General features: G+C 59.8%; 1 protein-coding gene across 1 annotated transcript; it reads left to right on the top strand.

The window, feature by feature from the left end:
- Positions 1-8,944: 8,944 nt before the first annotated feature.
- On the top strand, positions 8,945-24,587 carry WNT4 (Wnt family member 4). The gene is made up of 6 exons (XM_021684390.1): positions 8,945-8,997; positions 9,392-9,578; positions 13,512-13,803; positions 22,703-22,834; positions 22,929-23,071; positions 23,699-24,587. Exons 1-6 carry the CDS (start codon positions 8,945-8,947, stop codon positions 24,164-24,166), a joined length of 1,275 nt encoding a protein of 424 aa, XP_021540065.1. The 3' UTR covers positions 24,167-24,587.
- Positions 24,588-25,602: the final 1,015 nt, after the last annotated feature.

Below are 25,602 nucleotides of genomic sequence, written 5' to 3'. Positions count from 1 at the left end.
CTCGCTCGCCCTCTCCGCTGCCGCCGCCACGGCCCGGGCCTCCCTCTGGGCACCCCTCCTGTCCGGGTGCGGCTCCCAGCCCAGAGGCGTCCGGGGTGGCGGCGGCGTCCGCACCCATAGGCGGCCTGGGGCGCCCGAGAGTGCAAGGGGTGAGAGCGCGGGGCGGCGGCCGGGGTGGGGTGCGCGGCTCGGGGCGCAGCCCAGGCTCGGCTGACAGGTCGCGGAGGAAGCCCATTACGGGGAAGGACTCTGGGTCGTAATAGCAGGTTAATCCGGAGAAGTCCAGGAGCGAGCTCCCCGCGCCTCGCTGCGCCTCGCTGCGGGCTGGGCTGGAGGCGTGCAGGGACCTGTTTCTGCTTGGGGGGCGGGAGCCAGGGATAGAAGGAGGGAAGGGACCAGGACACCCGGCCTCGGAGAGCCCGCGGCCGGGCGCTGGCCGGCCTTGTTCTCCCTGGGGCGGGAAGAAACTCCTTCCAGCCCTTGAAGAGGACAACAGCCCACCACCTCCCTGTGTCTCACCTAAGGAGAGAGGGGTGGTGACCACTGGTGACCTGTCTGCTTCTCCTTTGCAGGGCCTGGCTCAGGGGACTCCCTGGGAAGGGACAGAAGGTTCACTGAGTGGGGGGCGGGGGGGAGTCTTAGGTGGAGGGAGGGGGATTCTAAAGGGATGAGCTTTGGTGAGGGGATGAACAGGGAAACAAGAAGACTCTAGAGTCCTTCTTCATCCCCTGGTCAGGGACGGTTCCCCAGGCCCCAGGCTTAACCCTGGCCCCAATCCCTTCTGCCCAGAGCTCTGGCCCCATCCACTGTGGGCAGCCAGTGGGGAGCCAAGCTCCAATATTGATCTGAAAAGCATGAGGTGGGAAGGGGGATAGCCAACAGTGTAGCTGGGGTTTCCATGGAGACAGCGGGAGAGGAAAAAATTCTCTCTGCATCAAGACGAAAGAACAAATATCTCCCATGAAATTGCCCCGAGTGTCCAATGGCTGTTGCTATGAGGTCATTGCGGCCAGCCGGGGCCCTGCAGGCTGGAAGGAGTGTGTTCGTTGGGGTCAGAGCCACCCAGGGCTTGGGGGACCGAGGTGATGTGGAATTCTCCCAGCTGTTGGGAGAGTGAGTGACTCCAAGGCAGCCCGAAGTGGCTGCAGAGCTTTTGTTTTTCTTGGAGGCTTAATTTGATTAACACTTCAGGGGCAGTGGCAAAGTGTGCAGAAACCAGGGCACCACCACCCCCTCCCACGACCCCCACAGGCCATCCTCCTGAGCGAGGACAAGGTCACCGAGCTGAGGAGGGGAGCTGCTTTGGATCCGGGGGGGGGGCCTGGGGTCCCTGGAGCTGACCCTTGAAAGCAGGAGCTCAGAGCCAGGGTCTCCAAAGTAGGTGTGAGTGTCAGGAAGAACAAGGACGAGGTGTGACCCACCCAGGGCCATGGGCTACGAAAAGGCAGAGAAAGAAGTGGCAGTTCCAGAGTCCGACCCAGGTCTCCAGGGAAGAGAGCAACATCCACAGTGAAACGTCCTTCAAGGGCATCTGGTGTTTGAGCTCCTTTTACAGATGAGGAAACTGAGGCCCCAGGAGGGGAAGCTACTGGCCCAAACTCAGAGCAGAGAACTGAACCCAGGTGCTGATTCCCGGGCAGTGACGTACCCCTTTCCCTGAAGCCGTCCCCAAGTTGAGCAGGTGTGGCCCAGGTGGTGTCACCACCCACCCTCAGCCATGTCTAAGCCCGAAATCCCAGCCGGGGAGGCAGCCCCAGCTTTGGGTCTGGGTCACGCAAGCCTTGGGGAATTCCAACAGCTCAGTTCTTGTGCTTGCGTCGAGGGGGGTGGGGTGAGGAGGGGTGGCCCGGAGGGAGAAGAGAGGTTGGCAAACCTGTTCTCTGCAGTAGTGATGGTTCAGGTTGCCACGAAGCAGATCTCTGGATGACCCAGCTCACTCCTGCTCCACCCCGGGCTCCGAGCCAGGGTCTCTGCGCGGCCCGAGACGGGAAGAATAGGGGCTTCCTGGGACCCCTACCAAACCAGAGAGGCAGTGATGGAGAAGAGATCTCTGGGCACATTCCAAGACTGGGTCATTTGCCTTGTTTTTAGCAACCTCCATCCCTGGGACAGGGACTGAGCCAGCTCGGAGGGAACTAAGCATCACAGCCTGGCCGCCAAGGACCTTGGGGTCTGGAAAGACAGAATAAAAGCAAAGCCACGGGTGGGTGGGACGGTGTGCATGCTACTGCCGTCAGAGGAAGGGTTCGGTGTGAGTAGGGGCAGTCACAGAGGGGACTTGGCCTGAAGGTGGCAGAATCAGGACAGTCATAGTAAGCAGTATAATAGCTCTCGCTGTTCTCTCTAAATCCTGACAACATCTGAATCCCATTCCACAGTTGGGAAGATGGGGGGTCACAGAGGTCATTGCCCAAAGTCACCCAGCTAGTAAATGACAGGGGCACCTGACCCCAAAGCTGCCTCTAGAAGGAAAAGCTCTGGGCAGGCGGATGTCCACCCAGGCATGGTGGCTGGCACTATCTTTTCCCGTGTGAGTCATGGACGTCTGGCCCCAAGAGGATGGCGGGCAGTGTTCTCAGAGGGGCTGGGCCTGGGTGTCCGTTCCCGTCCCAGTACCTGCACTTGGGCTTCTGGCCAGGGTCGGCTGGCCGGCCGGTTGCAGGAGACGGGGCTGTCTGTTGTCTCAGAAGGGCGGTGGCCTGGCGGGGAGGCCAGGTGTCCCGCGCGTGCAGCTGTTGGGCAGGACGGAGGCTGGAGCTGGGAGGGCTCCACAGCCTGAGGCCTGGGCAAGCGCAGAGAAGCTGGAAGCTGTTGATGAGACTTGTGTCTGGCACCCCGGGCGAGCTGACAGCTTGTGGCAGCCCCTACCATCGACGGAGGGATGGAGGGATGAAAACAGTCCATCAGTGGAAGGCCCGGCTCTGCCACAGATGGGCTCAGAAATGGCCTTGAACGTTCCCTCCAACACAGGTTGTGCTGGGAGTTGAGAGGCCGGGGTTCCAGTCCCCGCTCTGCCCCCAGGCTGGCCGGCTCTGGGTGAGCCTCTCCTGCCCCCCGGGCCCCAGCCCTCAGCACATTGCTCTGGACTCCAAATGGAAGTACCAGGGAGAGTCAGGGACTAGATCAGCTAAGGTTCCATGCTCGTGGATTTCCTGAAGGAAGGCAGTGGAGCACTGAGCAGGGGTCCCAGCAGAGGCCCCCTGGGTGAGGGTGAGGAGCCTGTTCTGCACTCGGAGCTAGTCCAGCGGAGTGCCTAAGAACCGCATCTCCGGGACAGCCCGCGGTTCCATCCCAGGTCTGCCACTGACCGGCTGAGTGACCATGGACAGGTTCCTTAACTTCTCTGAGCCTCAGGGTCCTCCTCTGTGTAAGTGGCGCCCACCTGGGCAGTTGTGAGGCAAGCGTGAGCCCATGCGTAGAGCATGCTGAGCACCATGCCAGGCACGCCGACGGAAATGGGAAGCTGAGGATCACTGTCGCTGCAATGGGGGAGTCGTGTCCTCGTTTGTAAGGATGACAGAGAGAACGGGCCTTCGGGCCACTGCTCCCAAGCCCTGTGTACCCCAAACCGTTCTGTGGGGATCCTGTACGCTTATGCAGGCCACCTCCCTGCTCTTCAACCAGGGCCCCGCCCGAGCCTCACACAGCCAGGGATCCAGCCGAGCAAATCCTGGTGGCCAGAGAGTTGTGTCTGAGAGTGCCCTTCAGGGCGGCTGGGGGCGGCGGCATCTCACCCTCGCTGGATCTGCCTCCATGCAGGTGTGTGTCTCCGGTCCAAGCTCCCGTGTGCCTCCGTGCCCAGCAAGGGGGGTGGAGGGAGTGAATCTCTTGACCGTGGGCCGAGTGAGGCCTGGAGCTCTGGGTGCAACTCGCTGGGCCAGGTGTGGGCAGAGCCAGCCCAGATGTGCAGTGCCCGGCCCCGCAGGTAAAGGTGTGGCCCATCTCCCCCAGGAAGTGTCCCCCAACCCCCAGCTACAATGGATCCCTCCCTCTCTTCTAAATAGTAAACCCACTCTTTGGAGCTCCTCCCCTGGCTCTGGGCATTGGATCAATCACTAACACGTCCGTAACCCTTTATAGTTTACATCAGAATCTCCTAAATCGCTCCATTGGTATTTTGGGCCTGTCCTGTGCATTGCAGAACATTCCGCAGCACCCCTGGCCTCTACCTGTTAGATGCCAGGAGCCCGCCCAGGTGCTCTAGACATAGCCAAATGTCCCTTGTGGGGAAAGATCACCCTTCGTTGAGAGTCAGTGGTTCACAAAGCACTTTCCCACCCATGACCCTATTAGAACCACATAATCTCTCCCTTCCCACTTTTGGAGGAAGGGGTCTGTATTCTTGGCAGCCCCACTTCAGAGACCCAGAGGTGCAGTGACCTCCCCAAGGCCATCCTGCAAATCAGAAGCAGGACTTGAGCTTGACTTGCGCCCACATGTCCCGATCTCCTGGTTTTTATGCCCTGCCTATAGCACTGTTTCGTATTATATATAACCACGGTCCCGCAGTGTGGCTCGTACTTCCACGAGGTTGTAAACACCTGAAGGCCAAGGCTGTGGCACAGACAGCTCTCAACATCTCCCAGTTGCTGGCACGGGTCTGACAGGTCGTAGGTGCTCAGTCAGTATCTGACGGAGAAAGGAAGGAAGGGCTGGTTCACTCCAGAGGGTTTTAAGTTTTTGTCAAAGGGTGCCCTATCTTAGAGACCTCGGGGAGAAGGGAAGCTCCCCTCTACCGCCCTGAGTCTCAGGTGGTGCTAAGAGGGGCCAAAGTGGGTGTCGGGATGGGCTGCTGCTGTGGAGACCTGGGGTCCCCTGCCAGGGCGCACCCCCTGGGGCCTGGCTAAGCTCTTTCTCCCCCTCCCCCTCCACGGCAGGGCCCCGAGACCAGGCTCTGCCCGAGGGGTTTACTCAAGCGGCGGTAACCACCCAGCTGTCTGCTATGGCTTGACTGTCTTCCCTCAGCCCTGGATTAGCAACTGAGCAACTCTGCAAGCATCTGACAAGACCGTGTTCCCCAAACCTGTTGAAACTCGCCCAACTCGGGCCCTGTGGGTGCATTTGCAAAGCTGAGCATTTACGCCAAGCCTCTTTTCTTGTTCCTCCCTCTGGGAAGAAGGGCTTGGCCTTAGCCAACGGGGCACAGGGTTGGCCGGGGAGCCACGGAAGGGGGTGACAGCTGCCTGCCATTGGCCCCTCGGGTCACCCCCACTGCAGAGGAGCTCGGCGGGGCCGCGCCCGTTTGCTCAGCAAGCTCAGCTGGAAGGCGAAGCCGGGACCTCACGGTTGCGGTCCAGATGTCCACACGAGTTGCCAGCTTTTATCTCTGAGGCCCGAACTGCGTCTTCTGTGATTCAGCCAAACCCAGGAGAAGGCTCGCTCCCTGCCGTGACCCCACCGGCTCCCCCTTTCCCCATCCAAACCCCTCTCCACCTCCCCCACCTCCTGGCAAACTTGAAACCAAACTATGTTCTAAAAGTTCCCCTGACCAAGTCATGAACCCCGCCGCCGCGGAGGGGACCTGGTCTGAGCAGAGAGGGGAGGAAGGTGGGTAGGAGGAGGGAGGGATGTGGTTCAGAGCGGGAAGGAGCCTCCCAACAGCCAGTCGCTCACAGCTCACAAAGGAACTTTGGAGAGGCCCATTAGAAGCAGCGGGAAATTTCCAGTGAAACACCAGGGGCCTCTTCCTGCGGTGACCCCTGGATGGTCCTTTCAGACCCTCTTTCTCCCTCGGTTTGCACACAAGACCTATCATGGCAGGGTTGGGTTCCAGGGACTCTTCCCCGAGGGCTGGCGATACCACGGTACCCCTCTTGTGTCAGGGAGGCCCAGGAGTCCTGGCACCACAGGAACAGAGGACCAAGTCACAGCCATCAGAGTTCAGAGGGTCCCCGGAGATTGTCCGTTCAACCCCTTCCAGCGACATTGAAACTCTAAGCAGGGGCATGCCTGGTGAAGCCCCATTCAACCCTGTCAAATGCTCACCTGTGGAGGCCCGACCCACCCCACCAGGCACTGTGCTAGGCACATGGGGTCACACAGCACATTCGTGGTAGAGGTGGGAACTCCAGCCCAGGTCTCCTGACTATCCTCCCAGAACTTTCCCTGCAGCCCCACACCCTCGCCAGTCATCCTGTGTGGGAGGTTTGGAGCAATGGAGCAAGGAAGGAACCAAAGTTGTCCTAGCTGCCTCATTGGGATAGGGGTGCGGGTTTGACCACAGGCTCTCCCAGAACTTCTTCTGGGGCCTTCACAAGGAATCCACCAAAGCCAAGGAACTCCCTAGAAACCTGGAGCCACCAGAGCATGAGCCCCAGCCTAGGAAGCCAGCAGCCGCCCTGGACAGCTCAGCTGGGGTGTTAGCCGCCCCTCCCAGCTCCCGACCCCGGGCTCCCTCAGCCGAGCTAGGGAGGATAGTTCTACGGTTCAGTGGCTCCGGGGACAAGAGCTGGGTGGGTCTTTGCAAGGGAGAAGCTCTCTGCTGCCAAATGAGGGGGCAAGGCAAGGTCAGGAAGTGCCCTAAATTTGACACCCACTCACCCCCACCATCACACCTGCCCCACGGAGAGAAGGAAAGGTCTTACGTTCCGGCGCAGCTCTGGGGCCCTCCAGGCTCAGGTCTGAGTGGCTACTTCCTGGCCCTGAGTCAACCACCTGCTCCCCAGAAACACATACTATGAGATGGGAGAGGAGCTCCCACGAAGGAAGTGGGGGGGGCATGGAGCCCTCAGGAATGACATGTGGGGAGCTGGGGCACAGGGGTACGGGAAGTAATGGAAACTGGAAGTGAAAAGATTTTTAAAATGGGGTTGCTGAGCCTTCTGAGGATGGGGAGAAAGGAAGGTAGGGATCCCGGGAGACAGGGAGAAGGGGGAATAGTGCCCTGAGCTACAGGAGTGGGGGCTCGGGCTCCAGAAAAGGCCGTCATTCCCCTGAACTGAGGAAAGGTCCTTGGGACCTGAGCTGAGCATCGAGGACTCCAGAGTTCTGCCAGGGCTGGGGAGAAGGTGGAGGGGAGGCTGCCCCCACGCACCCCACAACCACGGTGTCTCCGAGGCCGGCCCCTCCTCCCCGGCTGCCCCTCCGGGGGTCTCAGGCCAGTGGCAGCCACTCCTTCCACGGCCGCAGAAGCTGCTGAGACCACAGGCCCATGTGCCGTGCAGGCAGCCCCACAGCCACTGAGATACCTCCCTCCCGAGGACCCCTCACTCCTGAGAGCACGTGGACGCCTTCGCCGTGGCCCAGGGACACCCTGGGGCTGCAGCAGGACTCAGCAATGGAAGAAGAAGCCACCTTCCTCAAATCATGGTCACTGCCAAACCGTCAGGCCCTGGGTACCCGGGGCCATCCCCGGAGCCTGATTCGCCAGCCCAGGCTCAGGAGCCGGAACAACCTGACTGGCTACGTGGCCTTGAACACATGCCTCCCGGAACGTCATCCGTAACACGGAGGGGATGCCACCCTCCTGCCAAGCCTGCACGGCGGCAACAAGGATGTATTCAAGCATGTGACTGCTGTCTGAAGAGGACGGGGGACGTGAGGTCCCTCCCGTCCAGTCAATCTCGTCCCGCAAAGGGCTTCCAAGCCCCCCGGCCACACCAGCCTCTGATCCCTGAACAGCACCCCATCCCCCGTCCCACCTCTCGGATTCCTGGTCCCTGGAAGGTCCGTCCGATGGGCCCAAGTCGCTGGCACACGCCCTCTAGTTCCACGGGCTCCGTCTGGAGATTCCGTCCAAGCTCTGCAGTTGGGGTGGAGGCCGAAGCGACCCACTGTTCCCAGTGGGAGTGCGTCCTTCCCTCAGGCTGGTGAACCCAGGTCTACAGGAGCTGAGGGAGCCGAGCCAAAGAAGACCAATGAGCAGGACTGGTCTGCGGTCCGGCAGGGGGCCCGGCTCAAGGGCCTGGGAAGGGGCTTCGAGGCGCGGTGGTGGTGATGAAGATGAAGATGAAGGTAAATGTCTTAATGACGGCCATCATGATAATATAACATAATAAGGTTGCCAACAGGGGAGCAGTGTCTACTGTGTGAACATTTAATCCACTTAAGCCTCCTGAGGCAAGCGAGACCTATTATTCTCCCCATTCTACAGATGAAGACCCTGAGGCTCAGAGATGCTCACTAACTTGCCTCTGGGAACACGGAGCCGGGATTCTGACCCAGTCTGCCATCTCTCTTGCACAGTGCACCACCCTGTGGGCCGTGCGGAAGGATAGGTCTCCGAGACGGGGCCACGTCAGGGAGTGGGCAGCAGGATTCGGAGACCGTGGGTGCAGAAACATCCAAAGGCCCGAGAAGGGTTGAGGGCTGTGGTGACACCCTGGGGAAGCAGGCACTGGCCACCGCCGGGGAGAACGCGCTCCTGGGTGGGGTCTGTGGCGCGCGGGCCTTCGCTGGGCCTATCTCCCCAGGCAGCTCGCTGGTGGGCAGGCACTACAGCTCCTTCCGGCTCCTCCTCCCGCCTGCTTGGCCTCCTTCCTCCCGGGTGTCCCAGGCACTGCCACTCCTGAGGAGGCTCTAAATGTGGCCCGGGCAGGCAGGGAGGCCAGAGGGAGGGGGCAGAGAGGCCTGGGCTGGCGTCCCAGCCCCCACCTGGACACCCGCGGGGCCAAGACCCACGACACTGATCTGCTTGGCCTCCCAAACGCTCCAGCTATTTCCCGTCCCCTCTCCTCTGGACGCTCAGAGTAAGAGCCGGAGAGGAGTCGGAGAGGTGCGGATTTTCCTCTAGGAATTTGTATATTTTTTTTAAAAAGCAAGCAAACCTGGAAAAGCTTGGGACAAGCCCAGCTAATTTTAGTTTCTAATGAAAACAGCAGGTGGCCGAGAGGATCTGATCTCCCTGGCAGGGCCAGGGCCCTCCAGCCTTGCAGGCTGCGGCACGGGCCGGCGGGGAGGGCCTCCTGGGAGGAGCCTGCAGGACCTGCAGCCCCCGGTTGAGAAGATGGGGGCACGAGCTGGCTGGCAGCGGCAGCCGGGGCCGCCCGGCCTGCTGGGGTAACCTGATCGATGGCAGGGCTGTGGCTAGAGTCCTGGGTGGCTGGGGCAGCAGGTGGCAAATTGCTAATCCTGTACTCAGCAGTGGCAGGAAGAAGCCCAAATTGGGGCAAGGCGACCAGAACGAGAGAAGAAGCAGAGATGGTCGAGGCCCTCCGCAGGCCTGGCCAGCCCGGCCCAGCGACGGCCAGCACTGATCACACCCGGGAGGCTCTCTGTCTCCCCAGAAATGGCTTGTGCAGCCAACATTCGAGCCCGGCCCAGCTCCAGGGTCATCGAGTGGCACACGTGGCTCTGAGGAAAAGGCTGAGCCACCTTAGGGTGCAGGGAGGGGATCCTGAGGGCCCCAGGATCAGGTGGGCCTGACCCCTGACCGTCTCTATGTCCTGTGCAGGCTGGCAGGCAGAGGCAGCCCCCATGGTACTCCCTCAGCCCCCCTCTTCCCTACCCTGAGGACTCTGCCAGGAGGTGACCCGGGGGACAAAGCCCCCCATCACGCTGCAGGCATTGACCGAACACCTTCTGTGGGCCTCGCCCTGTGCCAGGCCCTGAGGAGGCCATGGCTGGACATGACACTGAAGGTAGCATCAGCCCCCACAGCTGTCAGACTGGGCAGGCCCACAACCGGGGTACAGGGGAGACAGAGCTCCTGGTCACTCGCTGGCTATGAGACTTTGGACGAGGCACTCCACCTCTCTGGGCCTCAGTTCGCTCCTCTGTAAAATGAGGCCAGGCCCCCAGACCAGATACCCGAACAGGCCGGCAGGGCGGGCAAGGGCCCGGGACCCCACCTCTCTCTGCCCCATTCCCAGCTGCATGTCCGGCCCCAGCAGCCAGCCCTTCCCGGGCCAGATCCTGGGATCTGGGAGAATCGGGGGGGCTGAAGCTGTGCCTCCTGCGGCATGGAAGGGGACAGCTGGGGAGCCAGATGAAGGCAGGGGCCGGGGGGTGGCAAGGGTGCCAGCCGTGGGGGCAGGCACGCTCCTCGGCGGAAGAGGGTTCTCAGCTTCTTCCTGGAAGCCGTCCCAGTGACTCACTGCCATGGCAGCCCACAGCTCACCCCTAAAGCCCTACTACTGTTATTTCAGGCTGCCTCCCCTCACTGAGTCTGGACCTAGGAGACAGGGGTGGGCAGCTCCCCTGGTCTACTTCATTTCTCATTCAACGGTAGGGGCTCTGTCTATCAGCCTGCCCGGGGCCCCCCGAGGCCTTTGAGGCCTGGACACCCCCCTCCCAGTCTGTAGAAGGAGGACTACCACTCGGACAGAGGGAAAGGCCGCACAGACTTGCCAGTTTATTGTCCCCAGGAGAACAGGCTCTGAGTCGGCAGGGACTTGCCCAAGGTCACACTGTGGGCTGTTGGCTCAGCCGGGCCTCCCCAGCCTGCTTCCCCTGCCCAGAGAACCCCTGCCCTTGAACACCTCCCTTCACCAGGAGGCAGGAGCCTGTATAGTCTGACCTGGCCCCTTGGCAGGACGCAGAGGGAACAGGGGCTGAGATGGGGACAGGCCAGCTCTGTGCCCCCCTGTCATTCAGGGAATAGGGGCCCCCACCCTTATCCAAGAGGCCAAGCCTGGATCTGAGCAAGAAAGGATCCAACTTGAGGCCCAACTCCTTGTCCCCTCACTCGCGGCCTCCCAAGTGTGGACCTGGCCCCTGGCCAGTCGCTGGGCTCTTGGCGCCCCCTGCAGGCCAAGAGCGCCAGGTGGGACTAGCTCCTTAGGGGACCCCCTTTCCTCAGCTGGCCCAGGCAAGGGGAGCACCCAGACAGGGCTGAGGAGCCAAGTCTGCCCCCTTCCCTTCCAGATGCCCCCCCGCCCTTCAACCATCCTCCCACCCTTCTCCCCTCTGGAAGGCTCAGGCTCCTGCCCCAGCCCTACCAGTGTCTGTGTATCCCCTAGGCAGGACCTGGTAGAGAAGACAGGGAGGTCCCCCAGGAGGCGAGGAACGTGGGGAGAGGAAGGGAAGGTTGGACTGCCTCAGCCCAAGACCACCCACCTCCTACTCACCTGTGCTGCCAGGGAAGGAGGGGTCCTCAGGGTCACGCCTGCGATGTGCCCGGCTGAGAGCCGGCTGCACCAGCCGCATCAGTTCGCCTTAATTTCTCACAGCAGCCCTCTGCGATAGGATCCATGATCTCCCCCTCTAGATAAAGAAAGCTAGACTCAGGCCTCACAACCGGGGCTGCGGGTGCTGATGCAGCCATGAGGAGGAACGTGGGTCCCAGAATCAGATCCCCCTTGTGTGTAGAAGGAGGCATCACCGGTGGTTAGCCAAGAGCGTCCCCTGAAGTGCCGTCCAGGGCCAGCCTGGCTTCCCAGCTGCTCCTGGGAATGTGCGAAAAGCCCAGATGCCCACCCAGCCCCGCCTGGAGGGAGGCCCAGGCACCTGCGCTTTCGGCAAACCCCACAAAAGTTTCGATGCACAGCCAGATTTGAGAACCATCCCTCTGGTCCAACCCACGTGCCTGACAAACAGAATCCACCTGCTGCTCACATACCTCCGAGGAGGAAAGCTTGGCGACCAGCAGGCAGCCCATCGGCTGCACCTTGACCAGCATCCTTAGGTTGAGCGAACCCGGCTCCCAGCAGCTTCTGCCCACTGGGGTCAGGTCTAGTCCTTGAGCTGCTTAAAACAACGTTGGGTTTAGCGCCCATGTAGAAGTCAGGCAAAACCAGGTTCAAGTCCTGGCTCCACCTCCTACCAGCTGGATGACCTTGTGCACAAGGCAAGCTACTTAATCTGTCTGTGCCTCAGTTTCCTCCTCTATAAAATGGGAGTCCATTGGCTTGCTGAGGGGATAAATGCAATAATGTAAGTAAAGTGCTTAGGCTGGTCCTAAGTTCCATCAAAGTGAGCTATGCTTATTACCATCATCATTAAAATGTCCCATATTTTAGTGGGGCTTTCTATGTACTTCTCTCTTTGCTCTCCATTCATTCATTTCATTCAGCAAACAAATGGCCAGTTCCTGCCCCACTGCCTCAGACCCCTGGTCAGACCATCTTTCTACACACAGGACCCCTTTTGCTCTGACAACAGTTCCTTGACTTAGCCAGAACCAGTGGTAACCTCCCCACATTACAGATAAGAAAACTGAGTCCTGGAGAGTGGTGACCTTCCCCTTTGACCTCCCTTTGGACAAGAAATTCGAGCAGCTTCCCTTATAGGATGCAACAGCATCTTCACCCCCCTGCTCTAGGAAGCTCCCGCCATCCCAGACCAGGGTTGCCGGCCAAGCCCCTGTGGAGGGGGTGGTGTGCAGGGAGGCTGGTTCACTATAAAGTTAGGGGCAGCTTGCTCTCTCTGGCCAAGGATGCTAGTGAGGAGGGGGGACAGGCTGAGGGCCAGTGGTTAGAACAGAGTCGCGGGGTTATCGGACCTGGGCTTCAGTCTACATCTGCCCTTACAAGCCAGGTGACCCTGAGCCGATCACTTCACCTGAGACATACCCGGCACTTAGTAGGTGTTCAGCTAATGCATAGCTCTTTCCCTTGAGAGGGACCACTTCTTCCTGACCAGGGCCTTTCCCCAGCTCTAGTCCCATCCTGCTGAGCGTCCTTGCAGCTTGCTTCCAGCTCCCTTACCTCCTGGCCCAGATCGCACAGTGTCTGTCCTTAGATGCAGCAGAGCCTGCCCGGGCCCCTCAACCCACCATGGAGGAGGACAGGCAGGAGGAAGGCCCACCCTACTTGAAGGGGTTTGCAGCTCAGCTCTGGCACTTGCTATCTGTGTCACTTTGGCCCTGTCACGCTCTTAGCCTCCATGTTGGAATCCATAAAACGGGCATGATAATTACCACCTCATAGATTGGGGGTGAGGATGCGGCAGTGACTGCCACTGTGCACGGTACATATTGGGTGTTCAATGAACAGTCGTGCTCTCTCCTGTCCTCCCCTGAAATGGACGCTTTAGAGCCCCCGCTCCCTGCAGGCCTGGTCCCAGAGCCCTCGGACGTAAGTTACCCAGCTTGTATCCTCATCATTACCCTATGAGGTGGAACGGCATTGCTGCCCCATCTTCAGGCTGTAAAAACTCCAGGGGCCGAGGGAAGAGCACGGCACAATGTTTTTGAAGCCTTCCTCCCCTGCCCCCTTCCATGTGCTGACTGAGTCTCCCGGCTGCCGCCCTGATGCTGGCCTCCATCTGGTACCCAGGGATGTGGCTGGCCATGGCTTGGGGTGGGGTTAGGTCCCCGGGGTCCTTGCCTGGGGGCGGGGACATAGAGACACCAGGGGAGTGGTCCCGGCCTCCCAGCCAGAGGGACCTGACAGGGTCAGAGCCCAGGGGCCATGCCGGGGTCCCGTGGGGGCTCTGTCACTGTCGCTCCCAGTGCCTGGCCTGCTTTGGTGGAGGCAGAGGCTTTCTTATGCAAGACAGCACTTGCCCCTCTGGTCCCAAGAGCCAGGCACGGGGACCTGTCACCAGATCCAGAGAGAAGTCACCGCCAGGACCCATCAGGGGGATGAGTCGGTCCCCGGAGACCTGGGCTGAGCACAGCCCGGTCCTGACAGTGGAAAGAGGAGGAAGGAGCGCCACACCGCATTCCACGCCACCGCCTTCCCCCCAGGTACCTGGCCAAGCTGTCCTCGGTGGGGAGCATCTCAGAGGAGGAGACGTGCGAGAAGCTCAAGGGCCTGATCCAGAGGCAAGTGCAGATGTGCAAGCGGAACCTGGAGGTGATGGACTCGGTGCGCCGCGGCGCTCAGCTCGCCATTGAGGAGTGCCAGTACCAGTTCCGGAACCGCCGCTGGAACTGCTCCACGCTCGACTCCCTGCCCGTCTTCGGCAAGGTGGTGACACAAGGTGAGGGAGGGGCTCGCAGGAGGTGGGGGGGGGGGGGGGGGGGGGGCATCCCCCGGGGGGGGGGGTCATGTGCTCGTGAGTGGCCAGAGCTATCTGCCACTGAGCAAGCTAAACCAGCGCACGGCTGGAGCCAGGGCATAAGGCTGCGGGTGGGGCGGGAGGGCCAGCAGAAGAGTGCTGTTCCTTGTGGGTGCAGCACTCACTAGTCCGTAGCGCTTCGGTCCCCAAGCTACCATCCCCATTCTACCGAGGAAGAAACCGAGGCTCAGGCAGGCGAAAGGATAGATTGGCCCAGCGCTCCTCAGAGGGTGAACCTGGGGCTCCAGACCCCCAGGCCCATGCTGCTTTGACCTTAACCCTTGGCCTCCTGGGTGAGCCCACCTCGTTCGTCTGTACCTTTGACAAGCCACGTGGACAGCCTCACCATGCCCAGCTCTGAGACCACGCAAGAGCAGCACCCCTCCTCTGTCCTCCCGGGAGCAGTAAAGTCAAGCCCAGGAGGGGCAGGAGCTTCTACACGAATAGCCCAAACTAGGGGCCAGACCCTGTTTTAAGTAAATGCTGACTCCTCTGGCCCTGGAGATAGGCTTCCATGTTGCCAATGAAGAAACCGAGGCACATGGAGGCTCAGTAACCTGCCCGAGGTCACAGAACCAGCAAGTGGCAGAGCCGGGGCTGGAGCCCATGCAACCCAGCTCCAGGGTCCTGCTCTGACCCATAATAAGAAAATGCCGTGATGCGGGGTCACATGGGAGCCTTGGGAACACGAGGGTAGACTCCTCCCCTGGCCAGGGCTGGGTGCTCAGAGAGAGCTTTCCTGAGAAGTTGGGCCCTCCGCTGAGATGAGAAATATGAGAAGGCATTAAGCCAGAGGAAGGTGGGCAGGGCAGAGAGAACGTCCCGTGCAACTGGAAGGCTCCTCGAGAGGTCACTGGGTCAAGCTGCTGCCCTCGAGGAAGTGCTGTAAACCAGCTGCCTCTTTTTCTACTTCCTGAGCCTGAAACTGACACTCTGGAGCTACTAACCGTCAACAGGGCCCTTTGACTCACGAGGCAGCGGGAGGGCATTGCCTGGGCCAACCTTTGCTTGGCACCTGTGGTCCTGGACAGCCAGGGCTGCTGGGCTTGTGGCAAACCGTTTAGATGTTGTTGGAAACCAACTGTGATCGAAATTTGGAAGCAATTCTCTGGGGAGCTGGCAGAGGCCAAAAAGGCACCATCATGCTTGGCGTTACTGAATACTGCTGCTCCAGGGAAGCAGCAGAGACCCAGCGAGTGGCCAGGTAATGGAGGATCTCCCCGCGACGATGGTGCCACTGCCAGGGCCCTGGGGCCACCGTCTGATGAGGCCCAAATACTAGGCTCAAACCGCAGACTAAGCACGGGAAGGCCCTCGTATTCGATAGGTGTTGGGAGTTTCAGGGGCACAGGTGGCTCCATGTGCCGGGCCCTGTCACAGCCCCCCTGCCTTTGCACATGCTGTTGCCTCCACCCCAAGCATTCACCCCTCTTTCTCTGCCAGCTCAGTGCTTCCCTCCTCCAGCATCTTCGCAGCTCCTACAAGCGGGCGGTTGCTTTTTCCTCTGGGCTCTGAAGCTCTTTGCTCATGCTGGGATTTTCTTGGTTTTGATATAATTTCATACTTACAGGAAAGTTACAAAAAAATTTGTTTCACCTCTAGGTGAGAGATTTACTTTTCTTTTTTTATTGAGGTATAATTGACATACAACATTATATTCATTTCAAGCCTACACCATAATGACTCCACATTTGTATATATTACAAAATGATCACCACACAGTTACACATTTTTTTTCTTGTGATGGGAATTTTTAAGATCTACTCTCTTAGCAGCTTTCACATATGCAACATGGGATTATTAACCATAGTTACCATGCTATACATTACATCCTGATGACCTACTTATTTTGAAACTGGAAGTTTGTACCTTTTGACCCCCCTCAGCCATCTCGCCCACCTCCTCACCCCCACCTTTGGCAACCCCCAGTCTGTTCTCTGTATGTATGAGCTTGGTTTTTCCTATGAGGAATTCCCATAATACTCTTTACCTAGATTCACCAGCTGTTTACATTTTAACCCATCTGCCTTATTTCTCTCTCTCTCCCTCCCCCTTAATACACACACACACACACACACACGCACGCACACACATGTCTAAACCATTTGTGTTCATACAGCTTTCATTACACCTTTTATTTTTAATTTTTGAGAGGGGGAGTGAGCGCGCAGGTGTGCGGGGTGGCAGGGAGGGGCAGAGGCAGAGGGAGAGGGAGAATCTCAAGCAGACTCCACGCCTAGTATGGAGCCCGATGTGGGTCCATCTCACGACCCTGAAAATCATGACCTGAGTTGAAATCTAGAGTCGGACGCTTAACCGACTAAGTCATCCAGGCGCCCCTCATTACATCTTTTAGACTAAACTATAATGCCTGTCCTCTTACCCTGCTCTCCCATCCCTAAACCTTGAACCCTTCCATGGCAAGGTGTTGTCTCGTTTACCTGTTTCCTAGCACATGGCAGAGCCTGGCATGGAGGAGACAGTCAGTGGATGTCATCCAGGGGCAGCAAGTCGGGGCAAGTACTCAAGGGGCAAAGAAGGGGAGGCATGGGGTCAGTGCTGGCCCGAAGCCGGTGGGGAACCCCGTGGGCAAGTGCCTTCCTCACTGGTGTGTGCAGCAGGAACAAAGGAAGGGCCCACCCCTGGCTCAGCAAGTTTGGGGAAACACTGAGAATCCTACCAGGCTTGGCTGAAACCTGCTCCGGACTAAAGTCTGTGTGGCTTGGTGGAGCGTCCGGCCGCCTTGGGGCCGAGTCATGGCGCGCGCCCACCAGGCAGACATCAGGCGTGTCCGGAGGAGAGGTCTGAGCTCTTCCGGCTCATCCATCTCCCCACTCTTGCATTTCTCGTGTTCTTCCCTAGCGAAAGTCCTCTGGGAAAAGTCCTCATTTGTCTCCACTGAGCAAGAGGGACTTGGACATCACCAGGTGCTGCTCTCGAAAGGTCCAGGGCTGAGGAGGCAGCGGCGGGGGGGCATGGGCAGGCGTGACCTTGGGGGAGTGGTGTCACTGTGTGACACGGTGTGTGGCAGCACTTAGGGTCCACCCTGACCCAAGAAGAGCCCCCCTCGCCAGCTGCTGTCACTGGGGACTGTCACAAGAGCAGCAGCTAGGCTGGGCTGGCCTTTAGCAAGGCCACCAGCTTTTGGGGTGATGGCAAGGGTGAGCTTGGTTTGGTGCCCACATTCATGAGCTGCCTGGCTGGGGTCATGGCCTCAGACATGGCGGAGGCCCAGGAGTCGGGCCATCCTTGGAGAAGAAAAGGAACCCCGTTTGTTGGCGGCCCCGTGTGTGCTGTCTGGCATCAGATCACCCTCAGGACAACCGAATGTGTGGTGATGTCCCCCACTTAACCACCAAGAAGGGAGGTTCAGCAAGCGGAGGGTGGTGACACACCCAGCCAGCTCCAGGACCTGCCAACTCTTGGCTCTGAGATGTCAGACAAGGTCCACGCCCCCTCCTAGCCTCAGCGTCCTCCCCGTAAAGTGGGGACAATCCCAGGACCCACTTCCTGGGATTCCCGCCAGGCAGAGATGGTGCCTCTGAAGGGCTCGTTGACTCCCCAGGGCCCCCCAGGCTGACATTGCCTGAGGTCTCCCAGCCTCCAGCCCTGCACCCCACCACCCCCAGCAGCGGAGGTCACCCTGCTCCTGGCCCTACTGAGGTGAGCTGGACGTGAGCTAATGGTCACCAATGAGGACAGTGTATGACCGAGGGCCGAACCGTGTGCTCTCGGCTGAAAATCTAGCAGAAATTTGGGGCAGCCAGGAATGGGGCAGGTGGCAGTTCTTGGCTAAGCAGCAGTTAAGGACCGGATGTGGGATGTCCTCTGTACACTTTAGTCACTGCTTTGTCACAGCATCTAGAGCAGCACCTACACATAGTAGGTAACTGATAAATACATGTTGACTGAATAAAAAGGATTTGAGGATGGGAGGGTGAAGCCCTGTAGAGCCTGGCAAAGTTTCAAGGTTGCCATGAGCAGGATGTACTGGGCTCCCAGAGCGGGCTGGCCTGAGCATGACGGAGCGGCGAGAAAGGCGGTGCAAACTCCTCCCCTCTCCCCTCCGTCTGTGGGCAACGCCGTGCCTCTGCCTGCCTCTTCACATCTCATTCTGTGACCTTGACCGAGGCCTGTCCCGAGAGAGGGGATTCGATGAGCCCTGAGACCCTCCAGCCTCTGGCTGCCATGGTTGAGAGGTGATGGGGTGCACTGGCCAGCGCAGAGTGAGGATTCAAACCCAGGCCCGCCTTCCCACCCCCTGCGTGTCTAACGTCATCTAGACGCCTTACTGACTGCAACATCAGACTGGATTTAAGACGTGAAGGCTTTTCAATCCTAGGCTGTGACTTACCAAAACCTCTGCTCTCCCCTTGACCCTCAATACTGGCATCATGGTGGGCCCCATGAGGGTGAGCTCAGGCCTTCCTTCTGGGTGACCTCCAGGCCAGCCTTTTGGGGTCCGGGTTAGTTCCTGGTGGGCTGGGGTGGGTTCCCAGAGACATTCTGTCACCAGGAGTTCCTAGAGGACAAATTCACCTCAGTATCCCTAGTGTGTAGCATCGGGCCTGGCTCCCAGCAGGTGATCGATAAATGTTTGGTGAGGGAGCAAGCAAGGCATTTCTCTGCCCTAAGGAAGCTTTCAGCCCAAAGGCAAACATGCAGTCAACTACCTGGTCCTCAGAGTGTCAGCACCCTATGACATCTATTAGCAAATGAATAAAATGTCATTAATCACGACAATAATCACAAAATATGTCTCCAGTGCCCATTATGTGCCAGGGACTAGACTAAGCACGTTCTATATTTTACCTCATTAGATTCCCATAGCCACCTCTTGAGGTCAGTATTATTAGCCCCATTATGTGGACAAGAAAACTGAAATCACACACCGGCAGAGCGAGAAGTATCTCAGGCCTGTTGGCTGAGCATGCAGACTCTTTCCCGATACTCACCCCTGTCTCCGAGGGCTGCTTTGTGCACAGCCCTGCGCTGGGCGCCGGGGGGCAAAGGAGAAGTATGGGGTCAGCCTGGCCCCGGGAGCTTCCAGTCTGGCTGCAGAGGCCAGACAAACATGCAAGACCCTTAGAAGATAAGACCTGCAGCCTGATTCTAGTCCCGGGGCAGGCAGGCCAGCGAGCGTGCCAGCAGTCCTGGGAGCCCAAGATGGTGGGCAGGAGGTGTGGGAGAAGTGTGGGGTCTGGCCTGCCTGGGCAGCACTCTCTTCCCCTTGTTAGAGTGGGGACGATGAAGCTCAGAGAGAACAGTCCCACCACTAGTAAGAGTCTTAATTGACTCCTTCCCCTGTCCTACATGGTCTCTTAAATCCAAAGAGACTTCCTGGAGGTGGTTTCGAGAAAAGGTGAGCTTTTGTAGCTACGAGAACAAAGGAAACTGGGAAGGCAGGCTGGGAGCATGGAAAAGGAGAGGACGGGGACAATGTCTTTCTCAGAGACCAGTGCCTGTCCTGTCCCATCTGCTAGGACTCCCGCTGGGTCTGCTTTGGAAACAAGTGAGTTATGCTTGAATGGCCCTTCCACTGGGATATCCATCTGGTGCCCAGGGGATCACCATGCCCGTGGCTTCTTTTCCAGCCCAACTCCTCGTCCACAGCTTCTCCTCCAAACTTCTTCCCGCTCAAATGTCCTTCCTTCCAACATCTGGGAAAGACGTCGCACATGATGCGCTCAGAAGGTTACGGGCCTTGAGTCAGACAAGCTTCAGTTCCTGTTCCCACTTAGCTGCTGACCAGCTGAGGGACCCCAGACAGGCCACGGAGCCTCACTCCTTCCTCCACGGAGCAGAGCTCAAAAGCCTGGGTGCTGAGTTGTCATGAGCCGTGGACAGCTTATGGGAAGGTGCTGGCACTTAGTAGGCCCTCAGAAAGGGTAGCTACTACTGGGTCCACAAGACAACTCTGAATTCCCAGCCCCGGGCCGCCTTCACACTTTGGAAAGATGGCCTTGAGGTGGGACCCAGAGGACAGACATTGGAGCCAGGGGAGGAGGAAAGGAGCTGGCTGTGGGATGTGGCAAAGGGCTCTATGGAAGGTGGCAGGGCCTCTGCTGGGACCTTAGAGAGCTCTGCCTTACCCCCGGCTCCGGTGTCCCAGGAGCACAAAGCCAGGTCTGTCTCCCTGCTGCAGCTGCAACAGGCGAACCCCCGACCAGGGAGCAGCTCTCTTCCATGACACGCGGGGCCTCCCTCTGCTACACTTGCAGGAGCACCGCTGTCCCCTTCTGTCTCTGCCAGGTGCCCCCCTAGTAAGCGAGGCTCCAGCCTGGGCACCCAGGCAGAAGGGAGGAGCCGGGGGGGGGTGCCGCGGCCCTGGAGTCAAAGGGCTGGGACCCAGAGCCACTTGGAAAAGGCTGACAGAGCCACTGCCGTGGGCCTTAGGGACATGATGGTGTGGCCACATTCTCCAGGCCTTCTGGGGCCTCCTGTGCTGAGCCCAGGCCAACTGCTCAGCATCCCCCAGGGAGGAGCCCACAAAAGGGACTGGACTTGGCCTACAGCACATGAGATTTAGGGTAGGCCTAAGAAAGCCCTTCTTGGCTTCACACCCAGAGGTAGGAAGAGATCCACTGCATTTGTATTCCTGGGGGCTCCGGGCTCCGTGAGGAGGACAGTGTCAAGGGTGAAAGCTGCCTGAGTTCAAATACAGGTTCCACGACTTCTTGGCTGGGTACTGTTGGTCCAGTTGCTTCACCCCTCGGTGCCTCAGTTTCCTCGTCTATAAAATGAGGATTAAGTCTCTACTCCATAGGGTTGGTGTGATCCATAGGGTTGGTGTGAAGAGTACTATAAATGATGTAAAGTGCTTAGGCAGTGCCCAGCACAGAGTGAGCGCTCTCTAAACCTTGCTCTTTGCTATTAATATTTTCCTTCCAGAATCTCTTCCTTCGGGCCCCCTCCCAAGGAGAGAAAACCATAGTGTCCTGTTCCCGAGACCAGGGCAAGGGGGACCTGGAGTCCCAGTAGATGGACGTTGGTCTGGAGAATGAGGCAGAGGTCTCCCTGAGCAAACTCACAGGGAGCCCTGGACACCAGGGCTACCAGCGCTCAGGGAAGGAGATGAGCCCAGGGATCGGGAGGACCAGGGACTGCCTGAAAGCCCGGAGAAACGGAAGTAAGGACCACACTCGGCCAAGAGCTGGGGCCACCCTTCCAGTCCCTATCTCCTGCCTGCCCTTCCCCCTTAGTCTTTGGGGCAAAGATTTATGCTGGTTCAGGCCTGGAAATACCAGAAATACCAGAAACTAAAGTCGTCCCTCTTTGGGCGGCCACAGCACAAAACCAACCAACATGATCCTGCTATTAACCTCAATTAACTTGGAGAGGGTTCCATCTCAGGCTGTCGAGGCCCCTGTGGCTCTAGCCAAGCCCCCTGATGCTGGCCCAAAATGGCCAAACCAGGGCAGAGGGTGGGCCTTGGAGAGTGGGTGGGGGGCCACAGCCCCAGCTCAAGGGCTGAACATAGAACAGGGCGTCCTGAGCCATCGGGGCCCGAGCTGCCCCCCACCCCAGGGCTCGGCTTCTGCTGCCTGTCCACAGACACGGGCACAGAGGAGGTCATTGTTTCCCTCTGACCACGGCAACTGCTCCCAGGGGCAGCCAAGAGCACAGGCCTGGGTGTCACAGTGGTAACTGCCAACCACGGGGCCAAAACCTGCCCCCTCCACTCCTGCGGACACAGACACTCCAGCGAGAGACAGAAGGACAGTCACGGGCACACAGAGGCCCTCACAGGGCCTAGAAGAGGAGCAGGGCCTGTCTGGTCACACACCCAGCCAGCCACGCACACATGCATACACACACACACACACACATACATGCGCACACACACACCCACCACCACCCACAGCCCCAGAAAGAGGCTCCACAGCAGCTACACCCCAAGGCAAAGTTCCTAGGAGGATAAAAACACCCATTCAGGCAGAGAAGGACGGCAGGCACCAAAATAGAACCGCTAAGAAGTCATGCGGTGGGAGAAGAACAAGCAGCAGAGGCGGACAGACCTGTGTTTGAGTCCTGGTGTTATCACTTCCTTGCTGGGGGCCTGGAACCAAATCACCTCCCCTCTGCAAACCTGCACTTCCCCATCTGTGAAATGGACACAGACAAGGCTCCCGGCGGCAGAGGACGGGCTCCCGGCACTACCGGTCATGGTGAACAGCAGGGGCCGTTGCTATGACGATGGACCCCCCCCCGAAGGTGTCAGGAAGCAACGCGGCCTCAGCAGAAAGGGCTGGGCCAGGATGACAGTGCAGGGGGGCCCCTTGAGAGCGCCAGGGGCCAGCTGGGGGATGGGCACGAAAAGAACAGAGGTTTTGGAGGAAGCCAGAGCGGGGCTGGCGGTCACGGCTCTGCTACGCCGTCGCTCTGTGGCCTTGGTAAGTCCACCTGTCGAGCCTGTCTTGTCTCCTGGACGCTGCCGTGCACAGCGCTCGTGTCCCGGAGAGCTTGTGAGAACAGTGTCCCCCGTGGGTAAGAGCACTGAAGCTGGACCGCGTGCCTGCTCAACCACATGTTGTGTGAGCCGCGAAGTGACTAATCTGTCTGCAAAATGGAGACACGGTGGCACTTACCTCAGGGACGCTGCAGGGAGGAGCCCATGGGCAGGCTCGCGGGCAGAAGCGGCGCTAGGCTGCGGCAAGCGCCCCCGGTGGTTGGCCTGGGCAGGACAAGGGCGGCGGCTCGGGGCACCTCCTGGCCCCCGGGAGCCTGCCTCGTGGGGCTCCCCTGTACCAGTCCCCGCGACAGAGGAGGGTGCGGGGCGGAGCACCGGGACCCAGCCCTGCCCTCCCTCTGCCTCCCACAGGGACTCGGGAGGCGGCCTTCGTGTACGCCATCTCTTCAGCAGGTGTGGCCTTTGCGGTGACGCGGGCGTGCAGCAGTGGGGAGCTGGAGAAGTGTGGCTGTGACCGGACGGTGCACGGGGTCAGCCCGCAGGGTGAGTGTGGGACATGGGGAGGGCGTGAGTGGCGGCCGGGGGCCTGGGCCCTGCCCTCACTCACGGCAGCCACGGTGCCCCCCACCCCCCACAGGCTTCCAGTGGTCGGGATGCTCGGACAACATCGCCTACGGCGTGGCCTTCTCCCAGTCCTTCGTGGACGTGCGGGAGAGAAGCAAGGGGGCCTCGTCCAGCCGCGCCCTCATGAACCTCCACAACAACGAGGCCGGCAGGAAGGTAGTGTGGCACGTCCCCTGCCACCATCACCGCCAGGGCAGGGGCGGGCTGGGCAGGGCCCCCAGCACACTCTCCCCCCCCACCAGGCGCCCTGCGGGAACACTCGTTCAGGCTCCCAGCAGCACCAGGGCTCCCGGGGGGGCCAGTGGGCTAGGGGGTGGCGGGCGGGGAAGCAGCCGGGTGAGTGGGTGTCACGGAGCAGGGTGTGCCCCCGTCACGCACACACCCTTCCTAAGTAGCAGAGCTAGGATGCGAACCTGGTGTCAGCGCACAGACCACGTGCCTTCTCCACCCTCCTCTTCACGGTTCCTCCGCAGATTCAGCGCAGCCGTGCTCTCCCCCATCCTGCCACTCGCCACTCCCTGTCTCATATAACACTACCCTCCGAAATGCTTCTCCTCCATCAACGCCAAGTGCCCCAAGCACAGGGACAGTGTCTTCAACGGTCCCCAGCACAGCTTACTGGCCCACCCCGGTATACAGCAGGTGCTTAACACAGAAGATGCAGGACAGTCAATCTTGCTCCAATTCTGTGGCATCCCCCCCCACCAGCGGCCCCTCCTCAGCGCTCCCCCGCCCCGCCCGCCGTCTCCTGATGGGCCCTCTCCCCTCCCCGCCCCCCTGCAGGCTATCCTGACACACATGCGGGTGGAGTGCAAGTGCCACGGGGTGTCGGGCTCCTGTGAGGTAAAGACGTGCTGGCGAGCCGTGCCGCCCTTCCGCCAGGTGGGCCACGCACTGAAGGAGAAGTTCGATGGCGCCACCGAGGTGGAGCCGCGCCGCGTGGGCTCCTCCAGGGCGCTGGTGCCGCGCAATGCACAGTTCAAGCCGCACACGGACGAGGACCTGGTGTATTTAGAGCCCAGCCCGGACTTCTGCGAGCAGGACATGCGCAGCGGCGTGCTGGGCACGCGGGGCCGCACGTGCAACAAGACGTCCAAGGCCATCGACGGCTGCGAGCTGCTGTGCTGCGGCCGCGGCTTCCACACGGCACAGGTGGAGCTGGCCGAGCGCTGCAGCTGCAAGTTCCACTGGTGCTGCTTCGTCAAGTGCCGCCAGTGCCAGCGGCTGGTGGAGCTGCACACGTGCCGGTGACCGCGGCGGCCCGCCGGCGACCACCTCGCGGCCCGCCGAAGGCCGGTAATTTAAACAGCCCCCCGCACCCACCCCAAAAGATACTGGTTGTATTTTTTGTTTTGGTTTGGTTTTTGGGTCCTCATGTTATTTATTGCTGAAACCAGGCGGGCGGCCCCCAGGGCACCAGCCAGGGCCCCTCTGAAGCTTGGGCCTTCGTGGCTGCCACTGACCAAAGGGAACTTGCTCGTGCCTCTGGCTGTCCACATGTGGCCGCTGCTGACCACGTGGGCGTTAGCCCTGTTTTTCCACTCGCAGACTTGAGCAGGGTAACAAGGAGTGTTCGCCACGTGCCCCCTGGCCCTGCCATCTAGGGAAGGAGGTGGCCCTAAGGCAGGGGGAAACCGGCGCCATCTTGATGAACTTGCACCCCTACACATACACACCCGACCCCTGGCAGCTTCAGCCTAGTAGCCTTGTCTCTCGAGTCCCCCGGACAAGGGAATGCCCGGGCAGGTACCAGCTCAAGGGCAAAGGGTTCTCTTCGGCCCTCCATGAGCAGCTGGAGGTTCAGTCTCTGTGGGACCTTCCAGGCAGGAAGAGCAGGTGAGACAAGAGCCAGAGAAGGCTCCGGTCCTGCCCTGGAGCCCAGCCCACCCATCCTCCCCATCAGAGAGGGGAAGCCGCCCCTCCCTGGTCCCTCCCAGGCAGGAGCACCAGCTGTCACCCTGGATCAGAGGTCCCAGCCAGGCCTTGGCAGGGACACCTCCACGTGTGTCTCCTCGCGGTGCCGCTCCTCGGTAAGATGAAGAATGGAAATCACACACGCAGAGGAACTGGCCAGTGAAAAAGCCTTTTCCCACCCATTACTCTCCTCAGTGAACCACATTTCCTGAGCAAATACTATGTGCTAGGCCCTCTCCTGGGCCATCCCACAGGATGATCCCAACACTCCCGGCAGACGCAAAGGCAGGCATGCTTGTGCCTGTCTTACAGCACAGAGGACAATGCTCAGCCGGGTCCCAGGGCGAGCTGGCTGCAGAGGCACAGCCAGAAGAGCCCTGCAGCCAAGGCTCCTCCGGGGCACCTTACCCAAAGGCCCAGGACCTGCAGGTCTCCTTGGGTCTGAGCCTTGGGGAGGGGGCACCAGCTGGAGGACGAGGGGCCAGGAAGCAGCAGAAGCCAGACTACAAGCTGGGCCTAGCGGCCACAGGGCCCCAAACCACACAACGGGCTCTGAGGGAAGCGGTGCACAGCTAGAGGGCTGACGAAGTGAGGTGTCAGCAGCTGAGGCACCCTGCCCCCACGTACCCTGGGCACTGAAGAAGAGTCCCCCAGAGAAAGCACCAGCAGCCCGGGCCTGGCCCTGTGCCCAAGCCAAACCGGCAGGAGCACAGACCAAATTCCTGTGAGCAGGACATGCACACAGCAAGACGTGGCCTGACCCCGCTGCTGCT

The sequence above is a fragment of the Neomonachus schauinslandi genome, chromosome 4 (assembly GCF_002201575.2).
Source record: "Neomonachus schauinslandi chromosome 4, ASM220157v2, whole genome shotgun sequence".
Lineage (NCBI taxonomy): Eukaryota > Metazoa > Chordata > Mammalia > Carnivora > Phocidae > Neomonachus > Neomonachus schauinslandi.
This window is presented reverse-complemented; position numbering and strand designations above follow the sequence as displayed.